The 18,800-nt window shown below is 40.1% G+C and overlaps 1 protein-coding gene and 1 long non-coding RNA gene across 2 annotated transcripts in view; one reads left to right on the top strand and one right to left on the bottom strand.

The window, feature by feature from the left end:
• The first annotated feature begins 1,176 nt into the window (after nucleotides 1-1,176).
• LOC308583276 lies at nucleotides 1,177-3,689 on the top strand. Its single transcript, XR_014006156.1, has 2 exons — nucleotides 1,177-1,252; nucleotides 1,670-3,689. It is a non-coding gene; the product is annotated as an uncharacterized lncRNA (long non-coding RNA).
• LRRC1 (leucine rich repeat containing 1) overlaps nucleotides 3,347-18,800 on the bottom strand; it is a 60,706-nt gene continuing 45,252 nt past the window's right edge. Inside the window, exons 10-14 of the mRNA XM_081187080.1 lie at nucleotides 18,092-18,175; nucleotides 9,517-9,632; nucleotides 8,424-8,596; nucleotides 7,581-7,717; nucleotides 3,347-4,701 (exon numbers count right to left, since the gene is read on the bottom strand). Of these exons, the coding sequence (XP_081043206.1) occupies nucleotides 4,543-4,701; nucleotides 7,581-7,717; nucleotides 8,424-8,596; nucleotides 9,517-9,632; nucleotides 18,092-18,175 (669 nt within the window). The 3' untranslated portion in view covers nucleotides 3,347-4,542. The remainder of the gene's footprint in view (nucleotides 4,702-7,580; nucleotides 7,718-8,423; nucleotides 8,597-9,516; nucleotides 9,633-18,091; nucleotides 18,176-18,800) is intronic.

The following is an 18,800-nucleotide window of genomic DNA, read 5'->3' as shown; positions in this document are numbered from 1 at the left end:
AGAACGATGCTTTAAAAATAAATGTTTTAAGAACTCTCAAAATAATGTTAAACTTAATTTCATTTACAGTGGTGCTATGTTTGCAAAAATGTTGAGTTCTGTAATTTCAGCCTGGGTGAAAATCTTCCAGGTGGTTGCTCATTGTTTTACTCCAAACATATATATATCTTTAGTATTTTAGTATTTTTATTATTATTTTAAAAAATGCTAACCATGTAAGACACAGGTGCTTTGAAGCAGCAGGAAAAGGCACAAGAGATAGCAGTGCTGAAATGCTGCTCCGTATAGGAAGGGTTTCTGCTGCCAAATTATCATGTTTCATCTGTTTCAAGACATTCATTTCCAATGTAATGAGCTGGCAGGTGACACCAGGCAATGTTTATATGTGTACATATCTCCTATCTAGTAAATCAATACCCCACAGGTGCATACAGTGTTTGTCTGACCTTTTTCTTTTGCTAACAGCACAGCATGCCTTTCGGTCAACTTCATATGCACTTCTCTAAGCATACATTTCGCATTGCTTTGCAATTTTAAAGTGATAAGAAACCTATGGCAGAAACGCAGTGATGTTAAATCTGAAAACTGTGCTTGATGAAGCCATGAAGAGTCTCTGACCAATACACACATGCAGTTCATGTATTGCTTCCCCTGTATTTTCTTCCCAACGGTCCATCAATGCTAGCACTGTACTTGCAGTATTTTAGAAGCGTGTTTTTATTTGCTACATTCCAAAAGTAAAGGGCAAGGATGTTGACACCCATATGAAATTGGGGGGGGGGGTGCATGCATAGGATTTCAACATAATTCTCCATTTGGATATTTATGCACTAGATCAAACCCCTATTTCCAAGAAGGGAGAGAAAATATGCAATATATATTGTAGCGCAATATCAGACGCAAAGTTTCAAATACTGTGGCTTCACATTTGTGTTTCAACTGCAACTTGATCAGGATTCTGCTTTCTCCCATTTTTGTTCATTGATGAACACACTTTAGTGCAAATATAGTCCAACAAGACAAGAAAAATATATTCTTGCTTTAGAACATTATTCACCCATGAACACCTACAAGGGAACAATGCCCAGATTGCAATCTTCTAGCCAAAAACATTGTACCACTCAGAACACACTGCAGCCTCTGCTGAATGACAGCAGCCATTCAACTGATCACCCAGCACAAGCCATATTTAAGTAAAATGATTTCATTTAAACTGGGAAGCAAGTATTTCTTCCATAATAGAGATACAGTGGTACCCCGCAAGACGAAATTAATTCGTTCCGCAAGTTTTGTCGTCTAGCGAATTTTTCGTCTTGCAAATCACGAAATTCCATAGGAATGCATTGAAAATCAATTAATGCGTTCCTATGGTCAAAAAAAGTCCAAACAAAGCCAAATTTGGTACAACAACAGTTTATTAACTGTTCTTTAAAGTCACACATACTGTAAAGAGCAGTTCAAAAATTGAAGGGAAAATAAATTAACTTTATAAAAAAAACATGTCTTTGTTTTTAGACAAAGGAAACAAAGTCGCGAGACGTTTTCGTCTTGCGAAACAAGCCCATAGGGAAATTCGTCTTGCGAGGCAAATCGAAAACGGAAAAACCTTTCGTCTAGCGAGTTTTTTGTCTTGCGAGGCATTCGTCTTGCGAGGTACCACTGTAAACAGTTCTGGCATTGGGGATGTTACTTACACAGGAGCAGTGTACTGAGGCATGCCCATATAAACTAGTGCTAGCAAAAGAAACGACCGGCGGTGGTAAATAATTTAATGGAATTTAAAGAATTGACCCAAACGCTGCAGAATCTAATCCCACAACAACCATGTTCGCAAGTTGCAAAACTATTTTCCTTTTACTGATAGGGATGGTTAATTCGCAGTTCAAAGATAAAGGGGTAAGCTTTGTTAATGAGTCTCCAGCTATCAAGCTTCCATAATAGGTCCACCACAATCGCTTGGATTATGAAGTGTGTTAACAAGGAAGTTCCTAGAAGGAAAGTTTACTATTCCTTCCTCCAGACCATCTGTGACCCCAGAAAAGCATTTCGGTAGGGTGGGTGGGTGTACCTTCCTGAGCAATGTGAGACAGGGTGCAGGGGCTGCTGCTGCGAGGTGGGGACAGAGTATTTTCCTTCCATGAACTTCCTTAAGCTAAATTATGTTAGGATCCAAGCCAAAACTTTTCAGTGCAGTCAGCACAAACATTTCATAACCCAGTGATCTATATCTATATGGCACCAACGATGAATCAGGCCTTAACAGTTTTAACAGGCCAACTGAAAACTATATACCTGTTTACTGGGGAAGCCGGTGAATTTTACCACAAGAGTAATGAAAACAATGAAAGAATATCTGTCTCCCTTGAACTGAGTAGTTTCCTTTATTATTTTACTAGCAGTGAGCAAACAAGGATCTTTGTAGAAGGCTCTCCTCTTAGGGCTGCCCCAACGTTGTTCTTCTGCAGAACATGCAAACCTTTGTGCAGATGCTTTTGTAACAATATTCTACCTACATATTCTTGAGAATGAACCCACAATGTTAGGCTTTCCCCCCACCCCCAAATTGCAACTGTTCTCCATCGCAGCACAGTGTCACTTGGCTTAAAACATCTACACATCTTTTCTAAACACATGTTTTCATGAAGGATTTACAGAAGATTTTTAGAAATACATTTTCCGGGAGGGCTCTCTTTTGCAAAACACAAGACCCCTGTTAGAAAACTCCTACTTCAAGTCATAAAAGTCATTTGGTTGGTGTTTTCCAGGTTTGCAGCACACTACACAGTATGTCTGAAGGCTTTCCATTTGCCTAGGATGGGAAATCTGTGACCCTCCAGATGTGGTTGGATTCCCATCGGCCTCAGGTGGTATGGTTAACTGCAAGGAATGTTGGGAGCTGTAGTTCACCAACACCTAAAGAGCTACAGGTTTCCCATCACTTGCATGTGTTCTGATCAATAGGGACAGTTCAGCAGGAATGTTTCACCACCAGGACCACAGAACTTGTGTGACTCAGATATAAGAATTTACATTCCTCTAGAAGCTGAAAACCTTTTATACATTCTTTGGCCAGGCTGTTGGAACTAACAAAGCTACCTTGTGAAGCAACATCTGTTATATTTATCTGCAGGTCTGAAAGAATCGGCATCCAACGAATCAAAAATTTGGTATCACCTTCAGACATTTGTTGTTTGCATTTCAAAGCAAATGTGAAGTAACATTTATGAGCAGTAATATTGGGGGCCAACACTGAGCAGTACTTAGTAAGAAATACAGTGCAAAGGAATTAAAGTTATACATCCATTTATAAAGTACGAGAATAAAAAGTTACCGAGGCACTAAGGTGTTTGGTTTTTTTAGTGTTTTATTAAGGTTTTATAGAGATATAAAACCTTCCAAGTACGTCTGAGAATATCATGCCTGTACAGTACATAACATTCGTTTTCACAACTTATGCTGTTGCTGTTGTGTATTTTGTTCCATTTCTAAAATATATGTTATTCTTACAAATGGCACATTTAAAAGTGGACACCTGAAATTCTAATGGCTGCAATGCTCCTTCAGCCCAAGTAATTTCTTCATGAACAAGTTTTAAAAGTGTGTGAGTGCATCATATTATAAGGCAGTGGCAATTCAGTGTCGTCACCATAGTAAAACACTTTGCAGAAAAACTTCAGCTTTTTCTTCTTCTTAAAACAAAGGGAGGAAGTTAAACATTAATTGTTTGCAAAGTTGCACATCTGAGGAGGCACCCTTCTTCAAACTAATCTCACTGTCTCCTAGGCTTTTTTCTTCTTTAACTAATCTCATTAGGCTGCATTAAGGCACATGCAGATATGACAAGCATGAATGTGTCAATGGAATTCACCCTCTACAAATAGTAAAATGTACCGCTTAAAAATCCTTTTTTAAAAAATGAAATACATCCATTTTGTTGGTTTGTTATGAAACTCGGCTCCTATACAAAAAATTTTAAAATTTACACCATCTGAGCTGCCAGAGAGGTTTAAAAAGTATCAATTCTGCAATAAAACTACTTTCCCCCACCACCACAGTCCAGAACAGGGCAGAATAAATACCCCATCACTTGAACTGGGGTTGGGAGGAGGGCAGAGGAGAACAGCAGCAGACCAACACCCCTGGGTAAAAGAGATGCATGATTGTATAATAGCATATTCCCCTTGTTAAAAACAAAACAAAAACAAAACAGACCTCTTAATCCTTTTTTAAAACAAAAACAACAACACTGGAATTGATGGGAACAATTTGCCGGCAAAGAAGCAGGAGTTGTTCAAGCAAAGAACCACAGTGGGGGAGCAGATTTCAGTGCGCTGCACCCCCTGTGCTCAGATGCCTGGACTGAAATAAGGCACTTTTCTTCCAGTGAGAAGCACCTTCCAAAGGAATGACACAAGGACAAGATGAGTCGGATTTCTGGTTAAAACACATGAGGGCTGATTGGATGGTATTCCCAGGATGCAACAGTAACGGTTCGACAGCAGGTGGGAAGACACAGGAGGCAAATATCTGGGAGGTGAGCCTCTACACAGAAGTGGTCACTCTGTCATTGGCATTATTGACCTCATTTTTGTTTGAATCCAGTCCTTTAGCAGCGTTCATATCATTCCGTAAATTTTCCACTTTCACTTTCATATTCTTTAACTCCCCAGGGTGTGGAGTGGCTCGCCTTAGAAGTGTCCTCTAAAAACAAACAGTGGAATAAATGATTTTTCTCCTTCTTGTGACTCCCCGCCCCCCTTTTAAGAAATTATTTATAATCTTTAAAATGGCTTTTCAGGCTTGGCAATCAAATACCAGTGATTGAGTCTACCAGGAAATGTGCTGTCAACTTTAAAATAGCTGCTTAAAAATAATAGCAATAGTAATAATAAATAAAATGTGGCAGAGGATAGACCTAATAGCTGAAGGTATGCTTGCCGTGATGCAGAGAGGAAACATGCATTGAGGGGACAACCCACTCAAAGTGCTTCCATCTTCCCAGGATTCAAATACAGTTGATTGGCCCTCATCCTGTCCACCACTACACTGATCCAGAGCTTCCACTGCCTCTCCTGATTTAGTTGTTATGGCAAAATAGGACTGCCTGTCATCAGCGGCCTGATTATACCTGGCTCCAAAACTCCTAATGGCCACTCCCAATGGCTTCATATCAATCTTAAAAACAGCACTGGGGACAGGATAGTACCCTGCAGAACCCCATAGCACAGATGCCAGAGGACCACAAAGCACTTACCCAATGCTACTCTCTAAACATAGGCCTGAAAGTAAGAATAGAACCATTGTAATACAGTGCCCCCAATACCCATCCCACCGTGACTGGTCCCAGTGTTAGAAACTGAGATATGAAAGCTAGGACCTAAATGCCACCTTAAACCTAGGCTATGAGTGCAAGAACAGAATGTCTAGGCACGCTTTCTTATAACAAGAATATAAAGCTGAAAATGAATGAACTGCAGGTAAATATTATGTTCATTTTTCACATGGTCTAGTCCTTTGCCTGCCCACCCCCTAATATTCTTAAGAAGGTCTCTTTTCCAGTCTTTAGAGAGTAGCTGGAAGTGGGGAGGCAGAAAAAGGTCCCCCTTTCCTTCCACTCTGCAGTTTTAGTCTGAAATTTTAGGCGCGGTGCTGCACCCAGAGCTGAGAAACTGATTGCACTAACAAAATTCCCTGTCACAAAATGTGTCCAGAACAATTGGGAGTTTCAAAAACTGGTTGGGTCCAGGAAGTATCCAAAACTACAGAGAAATAGAGCAGAAGTAACAGAGTTGTATTCCCCGTCTCACAATAAAAGGCAACCAAAGTTGACTGGGTTCCAAAACCGAGTCTGCTTGCAGCAAATCTAGATAATGAGTCTCATCCAAGAATACCTGCAGTTACTCCACAATCACCCTTTCCACTATGTTTGCCAAGAAATGGGTGTTGGTGACTGGTCTATAGATATTACACTCCATTGGGTCCAGAGTCGGCTTTTTAATAAATGGACCCACCACTGTATTTTAAAGGGATTCAGTCCACCACTGCAGTCCCATGCATTTAAAAGTAGTCATACTCTGTATCTATTTTACCTCTGTGAATTACATGCTATTACTTTTGGGACACTTCATGCTTTATGTGAAAAATACACCCACATTGTCAACACTAATGTTTGAAGAGGAGATGTTCATCAAAACACAGAGAATACATATTTCAATAAGCATCTGTTCTTCAAACTTGTGTACTGTGGGAAATGTGGTCAACATACATTCACATGTGAGCAGCCATAGCTGCAAAAAGACAGCTGATAATTCTAGTTTACATATGCAGCTGTGAAATGCAATTTTGCTCAGAAAAGTGATTGTAGCACCTTCGTAAAAAGCATCCACCACCATATGCATTCTGAGTCACGGCAGCTGCTGTTAGTTATGCAATGAATCTTTTTCCTGCTTTTAATTTTAGTTGATTCTGAAGAATAAAAATAAGTGAAAGTGAGGGGGTGGCAGGCTGTGTGCACCTTCTATGCACCAAGAAAAATTAAATTATTGTCCCATGATGCAGAAGGTGTGTGCACGCACACACAAACCATGATATTAAATGAATCACAGCGATTTTAACTGCTTTATGGCAGCATTATTTTAATATGAACTGTGCAATTTCACCAGTTACGGACAGTCAGAAGGACCGGGAATCAATTTGTTGCCCCAATATATCACCAGTTATGAGGAGGTGCCTTTTGCAGTTCAGTTAAGTATTAATTGCAAGGAAACACTTATGTTCTTACTCTCAAAAATGCTGTAGTCACTATTCAAAGCAAGAACATTCCTTTAATGCATATTTTAGGTTTGAACTGTGGACAATTTCACACATGGCTTCTTTAAGTGTATACCTAAGGTATTTGTTTTTAAGTGTGAACGCAAACACGTGTCTCATACTGCTACACTCCTATATGAAGGTTGCCTGCCTGCCGTTTGACATCTTCTGTGAGTAAAAAGCAATCATTTAAGTGGACCTACTTCACGGGCATATTTGGAGGGAGAGGGGATGTGCTTTACTGGAGGTCTCATAAGTACAGTGACAGGTGCTCCCACTCGGCCCTCCTTCATTTTGAGCAGAACACTGAACATTTCCTGCCAGTTCAGGTGTCGATACAAATGATCATGTAATGAAGGCAGGGCGATGGAAGGGATTGTGGCGATGACAACAAACAGTATGGTAGGATAGGAGACAGTCCAGTGGGGGAGGGATAACTCCAAGGGCTTTGCTGCCTACAGGATGTTGGTTCCATATCTTAGATCTTCCACAGAAGATGGATACTTCCACCCTGTTTTTGGAAAACTGAAGGGAACACCCCCCCCCAAAAGACAATAAAAGTCAATTAAAGCTAGGATTAAAGTAGGATTAAGTAGCAATATTTTGCTACCCAGGAGTTTCTGCAAGAGTATCTGATTACAAGCATTTAACAAAATTGGCAATTTAGTAATGGTCTGCTGGTGCCGTGTAAATTAATGCCCAAATCATCAATAGTCCAACAAACCGTGCTTACGGCCCCACTTTTTCATTCGCTTTCCAAGAAAACATACCATTTCATTATCCTCTTCATCTTTTTCGTCTTCTAAAAAGCGGATTGCACTGACTCTATTTACTGCTCGTTCATTCCATGTCTCATCTGACATTTCATTTACCAAGCTCTCCAGTGCCCCACATCGGGGAAGGTTATCTGTTATGAGAGATAACAAACAGAGATAGAAGGTTGTTAGAGAAGTCAACATCAACATATATCCAACAGTTCAGATGTCAAGGTCCCCCCCCCCCTGATAAAAACACATGTTTGACAATTTCATACTATATTCACTTGAGAGGTCAGCTGCAAAGATCTTGTGCTTATGTTTAGGAAAGACATTACATCGCATTTGCAATGATACAGTCTTATCAGGAAATTTGGTTCATGTCTCCATATATGAGCAGACAGAGGCTGAAACATCAACTTTCTGGAACTCTTTTCTTTAAGACTGTTTCCCTGAAATGTAAATTTCCCCTATGCCCAAGATTGTCATCAGTTCAAGTGCAAAGAAATCACTTCATGTACGTAACTCTTGTGCTTGCTTGAGCTAAGAGTTAAGAACATGCAACGTATTTAAACATCATCAAGACAAGCTGTTCCTAGATCAAGCTAATGATTTGCATTTATTCAATAAGTAAAACTACAGGGAATGGGGAGCGGATAAGCCATTATTATCATCACCTGGCAGAAGATATGCAACACTTCATAACCTCAAAACCTCAAAACTACAATTTCTTGAAAACCTCTTAAGAGGCATAGCACACTTACATGATACTATGCAGCCAAGGGAGTTTTGTTTGCTTTTTTCATTACCCTGAAGCCATCTTGCTTCATGTGAAATTGATCTGTAAAATGTATTTACCTTGGCAACCGGGCTCAGAAGGCATTTGAGGAAGTAAAACACATGTTAAAATCTTCTCCCCTACTTCAGGGTCTGTGTCTGTCTGGAACGTAAGTAAAGGCTGGGACTGGTTATCAGACAACCACAACGCCTTCAGCTTCAAGCTGGTGAGCGACATGGGAAGATGTAGCAACCTGGCGGAGAAAACAATCCTAATAGTTCTTAAACTGCTACGGAGAATAAAGCATTTCGGTGTTATGAAAAAGTCTTGTTTTTATGTCTGCAAAGAGGTGGAAGAAGGTGCCCCAAACAACTGTTTCCCCATGCAACATCATACAAATTTAATTTTTTACATGGTTGGTTTCTGTGCACTTAATGTAACTTACTGTTTTCCAACAAAAGATCAGCCTTACCACATTGGTTTTGTTATGTGCAGGCAAATATGCAAGAAGCATCTGATGTGATCAGGAAAGAGCTTGGCATTTTCACAAGTATACATAGGTAGTGTCTGGTCTTGAAAATTGCACTATTCCACCCACCCAACTAACTCTTCATATTCCATGCATTTCCCTAAAAGTGTTGTGAGAAGGGTATAGGTATTGCTGTAAGTGAATGGAAAGGGGGAAAATTAAATTCTCTAAACTGGGGGGAGGGGGGATTAATTGCTGTGAACTAAATTACAGCCAGACAGCATAAAGACTCACATCCCATTACAGTAGCTGCTGGATCTTAACACAGCACAACAGTCTAAGGAAGGGAGATTTAACCTCCAGTACCTATTTTTTCTTCTGCATGGAAAAGATAATAAAATGATACTAAGATATCTGGTGTTTAAAAACAACATGCCCCAATTTCATTACAGATACAGCTGTACAGCTGTACCCCAGTGGAATAATAGCAAAAAAAAAAATTAAAAATAAATCTAAATCCAACACATTTCTTCATTTGACTTAAATTGGGAACTAACCTAAACATTTAATTATTAATGTGATTTTTTTTAACTGTCTTTATAACAGCTACCAAATTGCACATACCCCATTTGATGTAGCAAACACTATGCATCTTGAATACATTACAAAAATAATTTGGATTTGTTGTGCATACGAGTACTTGCCTATTTCCAGCTACATCTAGGACATGAAGTTCTGTGGCTTGTGATATCTCAGGAGGAATCCTAGATAACCGGTTGTCACGTACTGAAAAAACATTTAGACTGCAACACCCACCAATCTGTTTTATGAAAAGAAAAGAGAATGCATTATTGTTGCAGAGGCACAGTACGCATGTAAAACATGGGTTGTGAGTACTAATGTTACCATAACACTAGAATACTCATGTTTGCCTTAGTAGTTGCTTTGTACAACAACAACAACAACAACAACAACTTGCTCCACTAAGGGGCAGTCTTGGGACACTCATTCAGATTCCTTCTCAGCTAACCCATTGGACGATGGATGCTTCAGAGACAGCATTTAAAGTTCTTCTGTTTAGCGACTAAAAGAGAGCAGCTGGGAACAAAGTTGATAAGCTTCAGCAAAACATCTGAATTCCTGGTCTGATGGTTCTGCCACTGCTTTTTAAAATTAGGCTTCCTGATCTCATTTCTTTTCCCTACATGCTACTCTGCATCAGGTGCTCAGGGATGTGCTTGTATATGTTGGCGCACCTGCAAAGCAACAACAGAATACACAAACCTGCTTGCCCAAAGCAAGATTCATTGTCAAATGCACCGGCATCTTCAGTTCACTCTATTTGCAGCTGAGGTGCTTTTAAAGCAGCAGTTGCTTATACTAAGTAAAACACCCACAAGGTTGCTCCATAGCAATTATTGAGACTGCGCTTATGCAAACTTGAAAACTCAGTACTTATGTAAGAGTGCACTGTAAGGCATATTGCGCTTTAAAAAAAAAGCCATAATTTACACGAACCCCAATAATTAACTCAACAGCACAATGGAAAGCAATAGATTGAAGCAATAGATTCAAGTGAAAAGCACTTAAGGCATACTTTTTAAGTTACACAAAATCACAATCGCCATTTTTAAGTTAGCAATTCTAAGTAGGTTTTAAAATGTAATAAGATTGAGTAAGTTCCACTAAAATCAGCAAGCCTTTATTCTAAATGAACATGGCTAGGATTTAAGAGTGGGTCTTTTCAATTTACTGTGTCAAGTATCCAATTTCCTCTGAAACTCTATATAAGCTTCTGTTTACATTCACCTAAACTTCAGCATAGCAAACACTATGCATCTTGAACTCAGGAGATCATCTCACACCCAGGTTCTGTGAAGTTCAAAGCTTCATTTCAAAGCATTCTATTATAAAGAACTTCAACAGCACATGCATCTTTAAGATGGTCACTTTGCAACATGAATGGAATTTCCATCATCACATTTCTCTTTTTAAAAGGATAAAAAGTTTTCTACTGTCATTACCACTGATGCTCACCACCAACTTAAAGAGAGTCTGTACCATTTGAAGGAGACCACAATCTTTGTATCAACAAGCCACTTTAAAACCCCCTCTAAGCCTTGGTTATAAATCTAAAAATACTTTTTCAAACAACTCATTAAATGCTAGCTAGCTATTGGAGTCAATTCAATTTTGGTTGAATTGAATGTTCATTTCCCCCCCATTACAACTGAAATCTTTTTTTCCCCAGTAACCACCAAAAAAAGTATTCCTTTCATCACATTTTAATCTTTATGCAAAGTTTTTGCCAACATAAATATTTCCATCGTATTCCCTTCCATTAGAAACAGGCATACTTTCCTCCTATTTTCATGCAAGGAGTTCATAGTGGAAAAAAGCATGAGCAAGATGATTATATATTGTGTTTTTTTAAGTTGCAGAGCCTCCCCAGGAGTGAAAAACCATGCACTAAAATTTCTCTAAGTACTCTTGACAGGATATGAGGAACCGTAGCAAAAGTATCCATTGTCTGCCTAACTGGTACATCTCTAAAATGAAAAAACTGAGCACAATTATTCATTCTGGTTAGTGAATGCTAGATGAGCTGGCAAATGATGCCCTGTAGCACACAAGGAGTGTTTTCTTTGAATGATTCTGTGTCGAGAACAAGCAGAATGAGTTTTGGCCATGCAGCCTTCTTGAGAGGAACCCACCCCTTGAGCTGGAAAACCCCAGACTTTTGGGGGCAATGAAAGTGCAGCCAGTTGGAATCATCATGCATTGAAAGCAGTTTGGATGAAAGGAATCAGTGCAACCGTGGACAGAACAATACTTACAAGGTTACAAGAGTTTACCTGACTCAATTTTTCCAAGCAGCTAACAATTAAGAAAAACACAAGAGACAGTTGTTTGATATAAACACACACTATTATTTCAAAGGACAAGACAATACCAGTCTTGCACAAGCACACACACTCTATGATGAGACATTTTTTTTCTCTACCAGAGAACTCAACATTTCCGCCACTTCACTGAAACTGGCTTCCAGCTAGTTCTGCATTGAACAGCCTTGAGCAATTTGCCTGGTGAACTGACCACTGCATGGTAAACTGTAATAAATCTGTATTTAAATCTGTATTTATATATCTGTAATAAATCTGTAATAAATCTGTAATAAATCTGTAATAAATCTGTATTTATATAAGACCTATTACAGTCGTTAAGAGTCGTCAACAGGCTCATCTCAGCTATCTGCCAATCTCCCATTCCCACCACCCTTCTGAGTAATACCCCTCCCCACCTTCTCACTATATAGAAGGATCTGGCAACTTCTGTTTCAGTGTATCTGAAGAAGTGTGCATGCACACGAAAGCTCATACCAAGAACTAACTTAGTTGGTCTTTAAGGTGCTACTGGAAGGAATTTTTTTTATTGTAATAAATCTGTAAACTGTCTAAATGAAACCATGTGAGAAGCTAGTTGTCCATAATGCTGAGCTTTGTGGACCTAATCCAAAACATGGTAAAGTATTTGCTTACCACAGGGTCAGATAATAATGACCAGTTCCCTATGTGTTTGTATACATCCTAGAGCGAGTTCTGCAAATGAATACTATGTGATAGGTGATTGCTTGCTATCTACACTTCATGCTCATATGGAGGATACAATCAGGAGATGCAAATAATGCCTTAAGGGTTCTCTTTTTTTTAAATAGCAAAGTTGACTATTCAGAGCACAAAAATGCTACACATTTAATGGCTGGCTACACACAGCACATTCTTAATATCTACCACATATAGTTACTTTAAAAATGCCATAGTTTGCAGCTGAGCAACATTGACAAGGTTGAACCATTTGTTACCATGCAGCTCTGTCAAAAATAATAGGTGAAGATGTAGCATCCAATCAAAACTGGTAAGATATCAACTGTGAACTAATAGCCCTTCTTGAAATAATCACCTCAGTCTTTTTTTGTGAAACTTACACCTCCACTTCAAAAATTACAGGGTTCCCTAGGCATGAATGAATCCCTAGGTGAAACAAAATTCTGGTCTTGAAACTTTCCGGTGAAGTTCTCAGGTGTTGTGTGCACACTTAGGAATTTGAATGGAGACAAGGGCTTAGGGTTTCTTTGTATCCCATTCTGTAACATGGGGACACACTGGGTTCAAAAGGATGGCCGTTCAGTACCTTGAGGTTTACTGACCTTGCTGCCAAAATATTTCACACTTTGTAGAGGGGGGAAATATCTACAAATAGTGGTAAGGAGAGTTTGCAGAAACATTTACTTACATGCAACAATTAACAGAAACAATGATTACTAGGGAAAGCATTTTAGTGGGAGAATCCATTCTACTTTTGCGGCAAGCCAAATAAACAGGGTTCAAAGAGCATAAGAATATAAGGGTCTGCTGGACTGAGTGCATCTAGTTCAACATCCTGTTCCTACAGTGGCTAATCAGATGTCTATGGGACGTCCACAAGCAGTACTGGCATACAGGGGCATATTGCCTCCAACACTGGGGAGAGAACATAGCCACAATGGCTTGTGGCCTTGATAGCCTTCTCCTCCATGAATGTGCCTAATCTTCTGTTAAAGCCATGCCAACTTGGTGGCCATCACAGCATCTTGTAGAAGTGAGTTCCATAGTTGAACTAACATTATTTTCTAAATGGCATGCACGTTCCGAAGCATCCATGCCACAACACTAATCCAGAATATTCTCTCGCCATCTGACTAAGTCAAGTGATGAATAGCCAGTGACTCGCTTGATATTATATTTGCCAACAGTTTTATTAGTCCCAGCTGCCAATTTATATCTGTAGCCACCATTTCATTTTTATGTATTTATAGATACCTAATGTATATCTCAAAACATGGCTCAAGTGCAGGACAAAAAACACAACACAAATGCAAAAAAAGTCAAAAATAGCAGACATTTGAATCTGGTTAGTTGAATTGCATATATGTTTCTCTGACCCCTTTTGGATAACCTGGTATGACTGAAGAGTATTGTACTCATTTGTGCATGTTACATTGCATACCTAGGATCTTCAGGGGCTCTGATTCTAGACTTCGTTAAAGATCCCCATTTGCAAAAAAGGGAACAAGAAAATAGGTGACAATACGACAGACAAAATTCGTATATATGTATATATATTTATGATCTCAGAACTCCAAAACTTCAACATTAAGTGATGATTTGCAGGTGTAAAACAGCCACCACTAACAAGCACCAGAGTTTTTATATCAGTGCACATCATTTCAGACAATACCTTATCAAAGCAGGCTGCCCCACATCAAATGCCGAATAACAGAGCAATGAAATAAATCACTGTGTATGAATCAGCTGTTAGTTCATATAATGATTTCAAACAGGTAGGAATAAAAGAACCTGACCGTCACTTCATCAAACCTGCCTGCCTGCCAGAAGCTGCCTGCTGAAATCCACCCACTAATCTCCCCATGTCAAACCCCTTTGCTATTAAGGCAACGCAAGCCCACCTCCTTTGCTCTCACCTGTCAGAATTTTGTCAAGGTTCCATCCCAACACTGCTCAGCAGAGGTTCTCATTATCACACTTGGCAGTTCACTTTGTCATATTTTTGTAGGTGGCACTGATGGCTATGATTAGCTGCGGAGCAGCCTGAATAGCTGGTTTATGTAACACCAGACACAGTTCACCACTGGCAATATGAGGTTTGAAGCTCTGAAACAGCTACTTATGACATCATGAAAAATACCAAAGAGGGTATAGGGAAATAAATTTGTGAATATTCAAGATCCAGAGAGTGAGCAAAACTAACTGGACTTTTGAACAGTTAATGGAAGCAAAAGGAGTGACCTATTAGCAGCAGAAGTGACACCGGAAGCTGGTGTTTGTGACATCCCTGGACAGGAGAAGAAGGGCTTATGGGTCTGGCTTATACCATTGCCTGCCTCTGTACTAAACCAAAAATAAATTGGCCACCAATTATTTAGTCTGTAGCCAAACACTTAATTGCATGGCACTACAGAGCAGAAAAATTACCCAAGCTTTTTGCTATGTTTCTAAAAAACAAATAAAGCACATATTTAAGGTTATGTACAGAGTATGTTGATACATTTGAAGCTGAACTCCAGTATTTCCTTTCCTGCTCTCAACAAGACAACTATTTGACTCAGCATGCAGTTATCTCTGTACTATAACACAACAGTCAACTTCGTGTAGCAGCTCATTCTGTATAATCTGAAGCTTTCACAGTAAAATGACAGGCTGGATCTACAGGCCCTCAGGCACAATTCAGGTCCCTCAGATATTTGTGACAAATTAAGTGGTACACAGAGAGAAGGCTAAACTCACCAGGCAACAAACTGTTTCTTATCAGACCCTAGCATACATGCGGTATTCAGTGAAAGACAAAATTCTATTTATAATTTAATTTTATCTCCAGTTTTAAATATCACTGACATCAGAAGAAAACAGTCAGCTTCCTGAACTCACATTTTCTAATCAATGAAGTATCATATAACCACCAAACTTCTCTACTATTGTATGAATAAAACTGTAGAATAAACTCTCAGGGTGGTATTCAGTGCAGAGCAGACCCATTGAAATTAATGGAAATTACCAATTTAGGTTCGTTAATTACAATGGGTGTACTCTGAGTAGGACTTGGTCGAACACAATCTTCATTCTGCAGTTACATCCAATTAAGGATGCTGATTTGCTTTGCTTTCAATTAACTGTTCTCATACACTTAATTGTCAACATATTTGTTGGCTGAGAATCTAGAGAGTAACCACATTTGGTTACGTTCCCCAAGGAAGAAAATGAATGTACAGCCCTCATGCTTTCAATGTAGGACAGGGGTGTGGAACTTGTGACCCACCAAATGTTGAAATCCAACCCCCATCATCCTTGATCATGCTGGCTAAGGCTGATGGGAACTGGAGTCCAACAACCTCTGGAAGGCCACAGATTCCCTACCCAAGTGTAGAAGCTCCCAGGTTCAGTCCCAACATCTGCAAGTAGGGCTGAGAAAGGCTCATCTGAAACCCTGCAAAGCTAAATGGAGACCTGGTCTGATTTGGTATAATCCTATATAAAAGGGTATGAGTACACCTATCCAAGGTTATCTCTTTATACTGGGCCCCCTTCACATTTTCTAGCATGTAGAACTGCTCAGGATTGGTGATCCTCAGTGCTCATTGCCCCCATCCATCATGCCTGTTCACAGATACCAGATGTATCTGGAGAGGCCAGAAAAATCAGCATCCAAACTACAAAGAAAAGGAAGGTTCTGAAGACCTCTCTGACTTGGAAGCCTAAAAGTGCAGGAGCATGAGGCCAACTGAACCAACAAACCTATGTTGACCTTCAAGGGCTAATGAGACTGTTTTTGAAATGTTTACTGCAATGTAGCAGTAATCCCCATTGAGTGGCGAGGGCAGAGTTGAAGCCTTTGTGTTACTAGGACAAATCAAACCTACTTCCAGGGCCAAGGCTCCTGCCACCAGGCTGAGTCTGCAGAATTTGTAAGGCTGTCAGCTGGCAGACTCCTCACCACACTGCTCCATCCCTGCAGTCTTTCAGTCTCTGGATGTATTAAATTAAATTTCTTCTTGTCATTTTGACTTTCACACCATGTGTGGCTTTTCTTATTTATAGCACATGTTCATATTTTGCTGAAAGCAAATGTTATCAAACAGCTACACTGGCAACAAAAAAAACACCACCAGAAGCCTGTCGGCTGTCATTCCAACCCCCCTCCCACCCTCCTTAAAAACCAAAACCAGTTTCACTCAGCAACAAAGCAGAACTGAAAGCAAACCAAGCAGATTACATGTGCCCAGCACAGTTTTTGCATAAAATGAAGAACGGAAGACACGTGTGTGAAAGTAATTGTGTCTGTTGAAAGTTATGCCACAGTGACATTTGTTAGCCTTAAAGGACACTGATTTAGACTAAGATGGCAGAACTGAAGCCTACGTTTACTTCCAAAAGTTGCAATTCCCAAGGACTAAAGGGGACATTTGCAAGGTACACTATGCTTTGAAATCCAGAAATATTACATTGCAGGATTCAGTTACAAGGTACATGCTTGCTCAAACAGATCACGGGACTAGCTTCCTATGAGGATTCTAGGTCTCCTGAGGATTCTCAGCAGATTTGCGACAGGAAATCTATTAAATCTTTTTTTTTCCCCTGCAATGCTTTTTGTTTTGCTGCAGTAGACTAAGTACAGCTACCCCTCAGTAAATTATTCACACAGAAAGACACAAGCATTCTGCAGGTCAGAGCCTGCCACAGACAAAAGTCTGTGACAATAAGACTGCCAGCAATGCAATCTCATCAGTGTGCTAAATACAAATGTTTTTTTTAAAAAAACAAAAAAAACCTGCAGATGTTGTATAGATATCCAAGAAGACAGCGTTCTTCAGTTCATTTGTTACAAGCACCCAATGCCATTTCAAATCTTGTGACCTTGAGACGAACTTCTGCATAGTAATTTTTAACCATAAAAAGCTAAATGGCTAACCAGTAATACTCATAATTGCTTGGGACTTTCAAGGGTATTCTGATAGAGCACCACACACCACACATTCATCAGCAATTAGTGTTCCAAAACATTGCCCTGGGAAAGGAACTGGCCTTCTTTCTTCCTTTTTCTAACTTAGAAAATGCTTCATCTGCTGTGTTGAGTGGATTTTGATGGAAATTAAGAGCTCCTTTCAGATCTGGGATGTCCAAGACCATGAGAAGTGAAATCATTTGGGCTAAACCCAGTGGCATAGCGTGGGTTGTCAGCACCCGGGGCAAGGCAAGTAATTTGTGCCCCCTAACCCGTGAGAGTGTGGGTGAGCCAGGTAGGGGCAGAGAGCTGCGAGTGCAAGCGCCCCCCCCCAGATGTTGCGCCCAGTGCGGCCGGCCCCCCCTGCACCCCCCACGCTACGCCACTGGCTAAACCACTAGACACAAGCCACAGCACATTGGACAGTAAATTACCATTTCAGTTACAGACTGCTCTAACACACTTCCTTACTTCCTTATGTGCATTTATTTCCATCCACCTAGGTCCACTTATTTCAGGTTTTACTAGTCAGTGCAGTCCAAGCTCTCGCCCTACTACATTTCATTCTAGTTGAGAAATGGGGAACCTATGGCTCTCCATTTGTTGTTAGGCTACAAGCCCCATCATCCCTGACCCAAGGCTGCTGGCTGAATGGAAATGACATACCTTTTTGCATGCTGTCCAGTTTCCCCTGCAAAGACAAACAACAGGGATATTGCTTACCTCTTTGGGTAAAGACACTAGTTTGTTTCTGTCAGCGTTCAGTATATTCAGCTTCTTTAGCCGTCCAATGCTCTTCGGCAAAGTCTGTTTCAGATCAAAGCAAAGCAATGTCAGTGATTACCAATACCACCAGCTTTTCAATAAGTGTTTACCTTTCAGAGCAGTTTGGAAATTCCAGGTGATACAGGTTGTTGAGATTTAAAGACTTAAGATTCCAAGGTGTGTGAGCTCAATGAAGTTCTCGGGGTGAATGTGGTGGGGCAGATCAGAGCAAAGCAAGGTCACGTTTGCACTAACATGACCTTTGCGACCAATCCTCTGCTACAACCATGTGACTATGACCTCAATGCTGACTCAAACCTAAGCCCATCCCAGCTAATGAGCAGTGATGACAGTGCCAAGAGAAATGCTCACCACCACATACGAATTTACATATGAATAACCTGAGGATGAAGCTGCATGTAACAGAGTTAAGTAACTATGGTGTGCACTCTGTTTTTATGTTTGCGTCTTGTCTAGCGAATCAAAATGCTGCTGTGTCATTCAGGACCCTCCTTGCTTCCTCACCTCTGCAGCCATTACTGCTTTTGCCTTCTCCTCCTCCCCTTGCTTGAAAACACAATGTCCCAAGATCCAACACCATCCTAACTTGGGCACCCACCTGGAAGTGTCAGAAACAGCTGCAACATAAGCAGCCCTGTTTAGGGAA

The sequence above is a fragment of the Podarcis bocagei genome (genome assembly GCF_964188305.1).
Source record: "Podarcis bocagei genome assembly, chromosome: 3".
Taxonomy (NCBI): domain Eukaryota; kingdom Metazoa; phylum Chordata; class Lepidosauria; order Squamata; family Lacertidae; genus Podarcis; species Podarcis bocagei.
The sequence above is the reverse complement of the archived record's forward strand: the minus strand, read 5'-3'. Positions and strand labels throughout refer to the sequence as shown.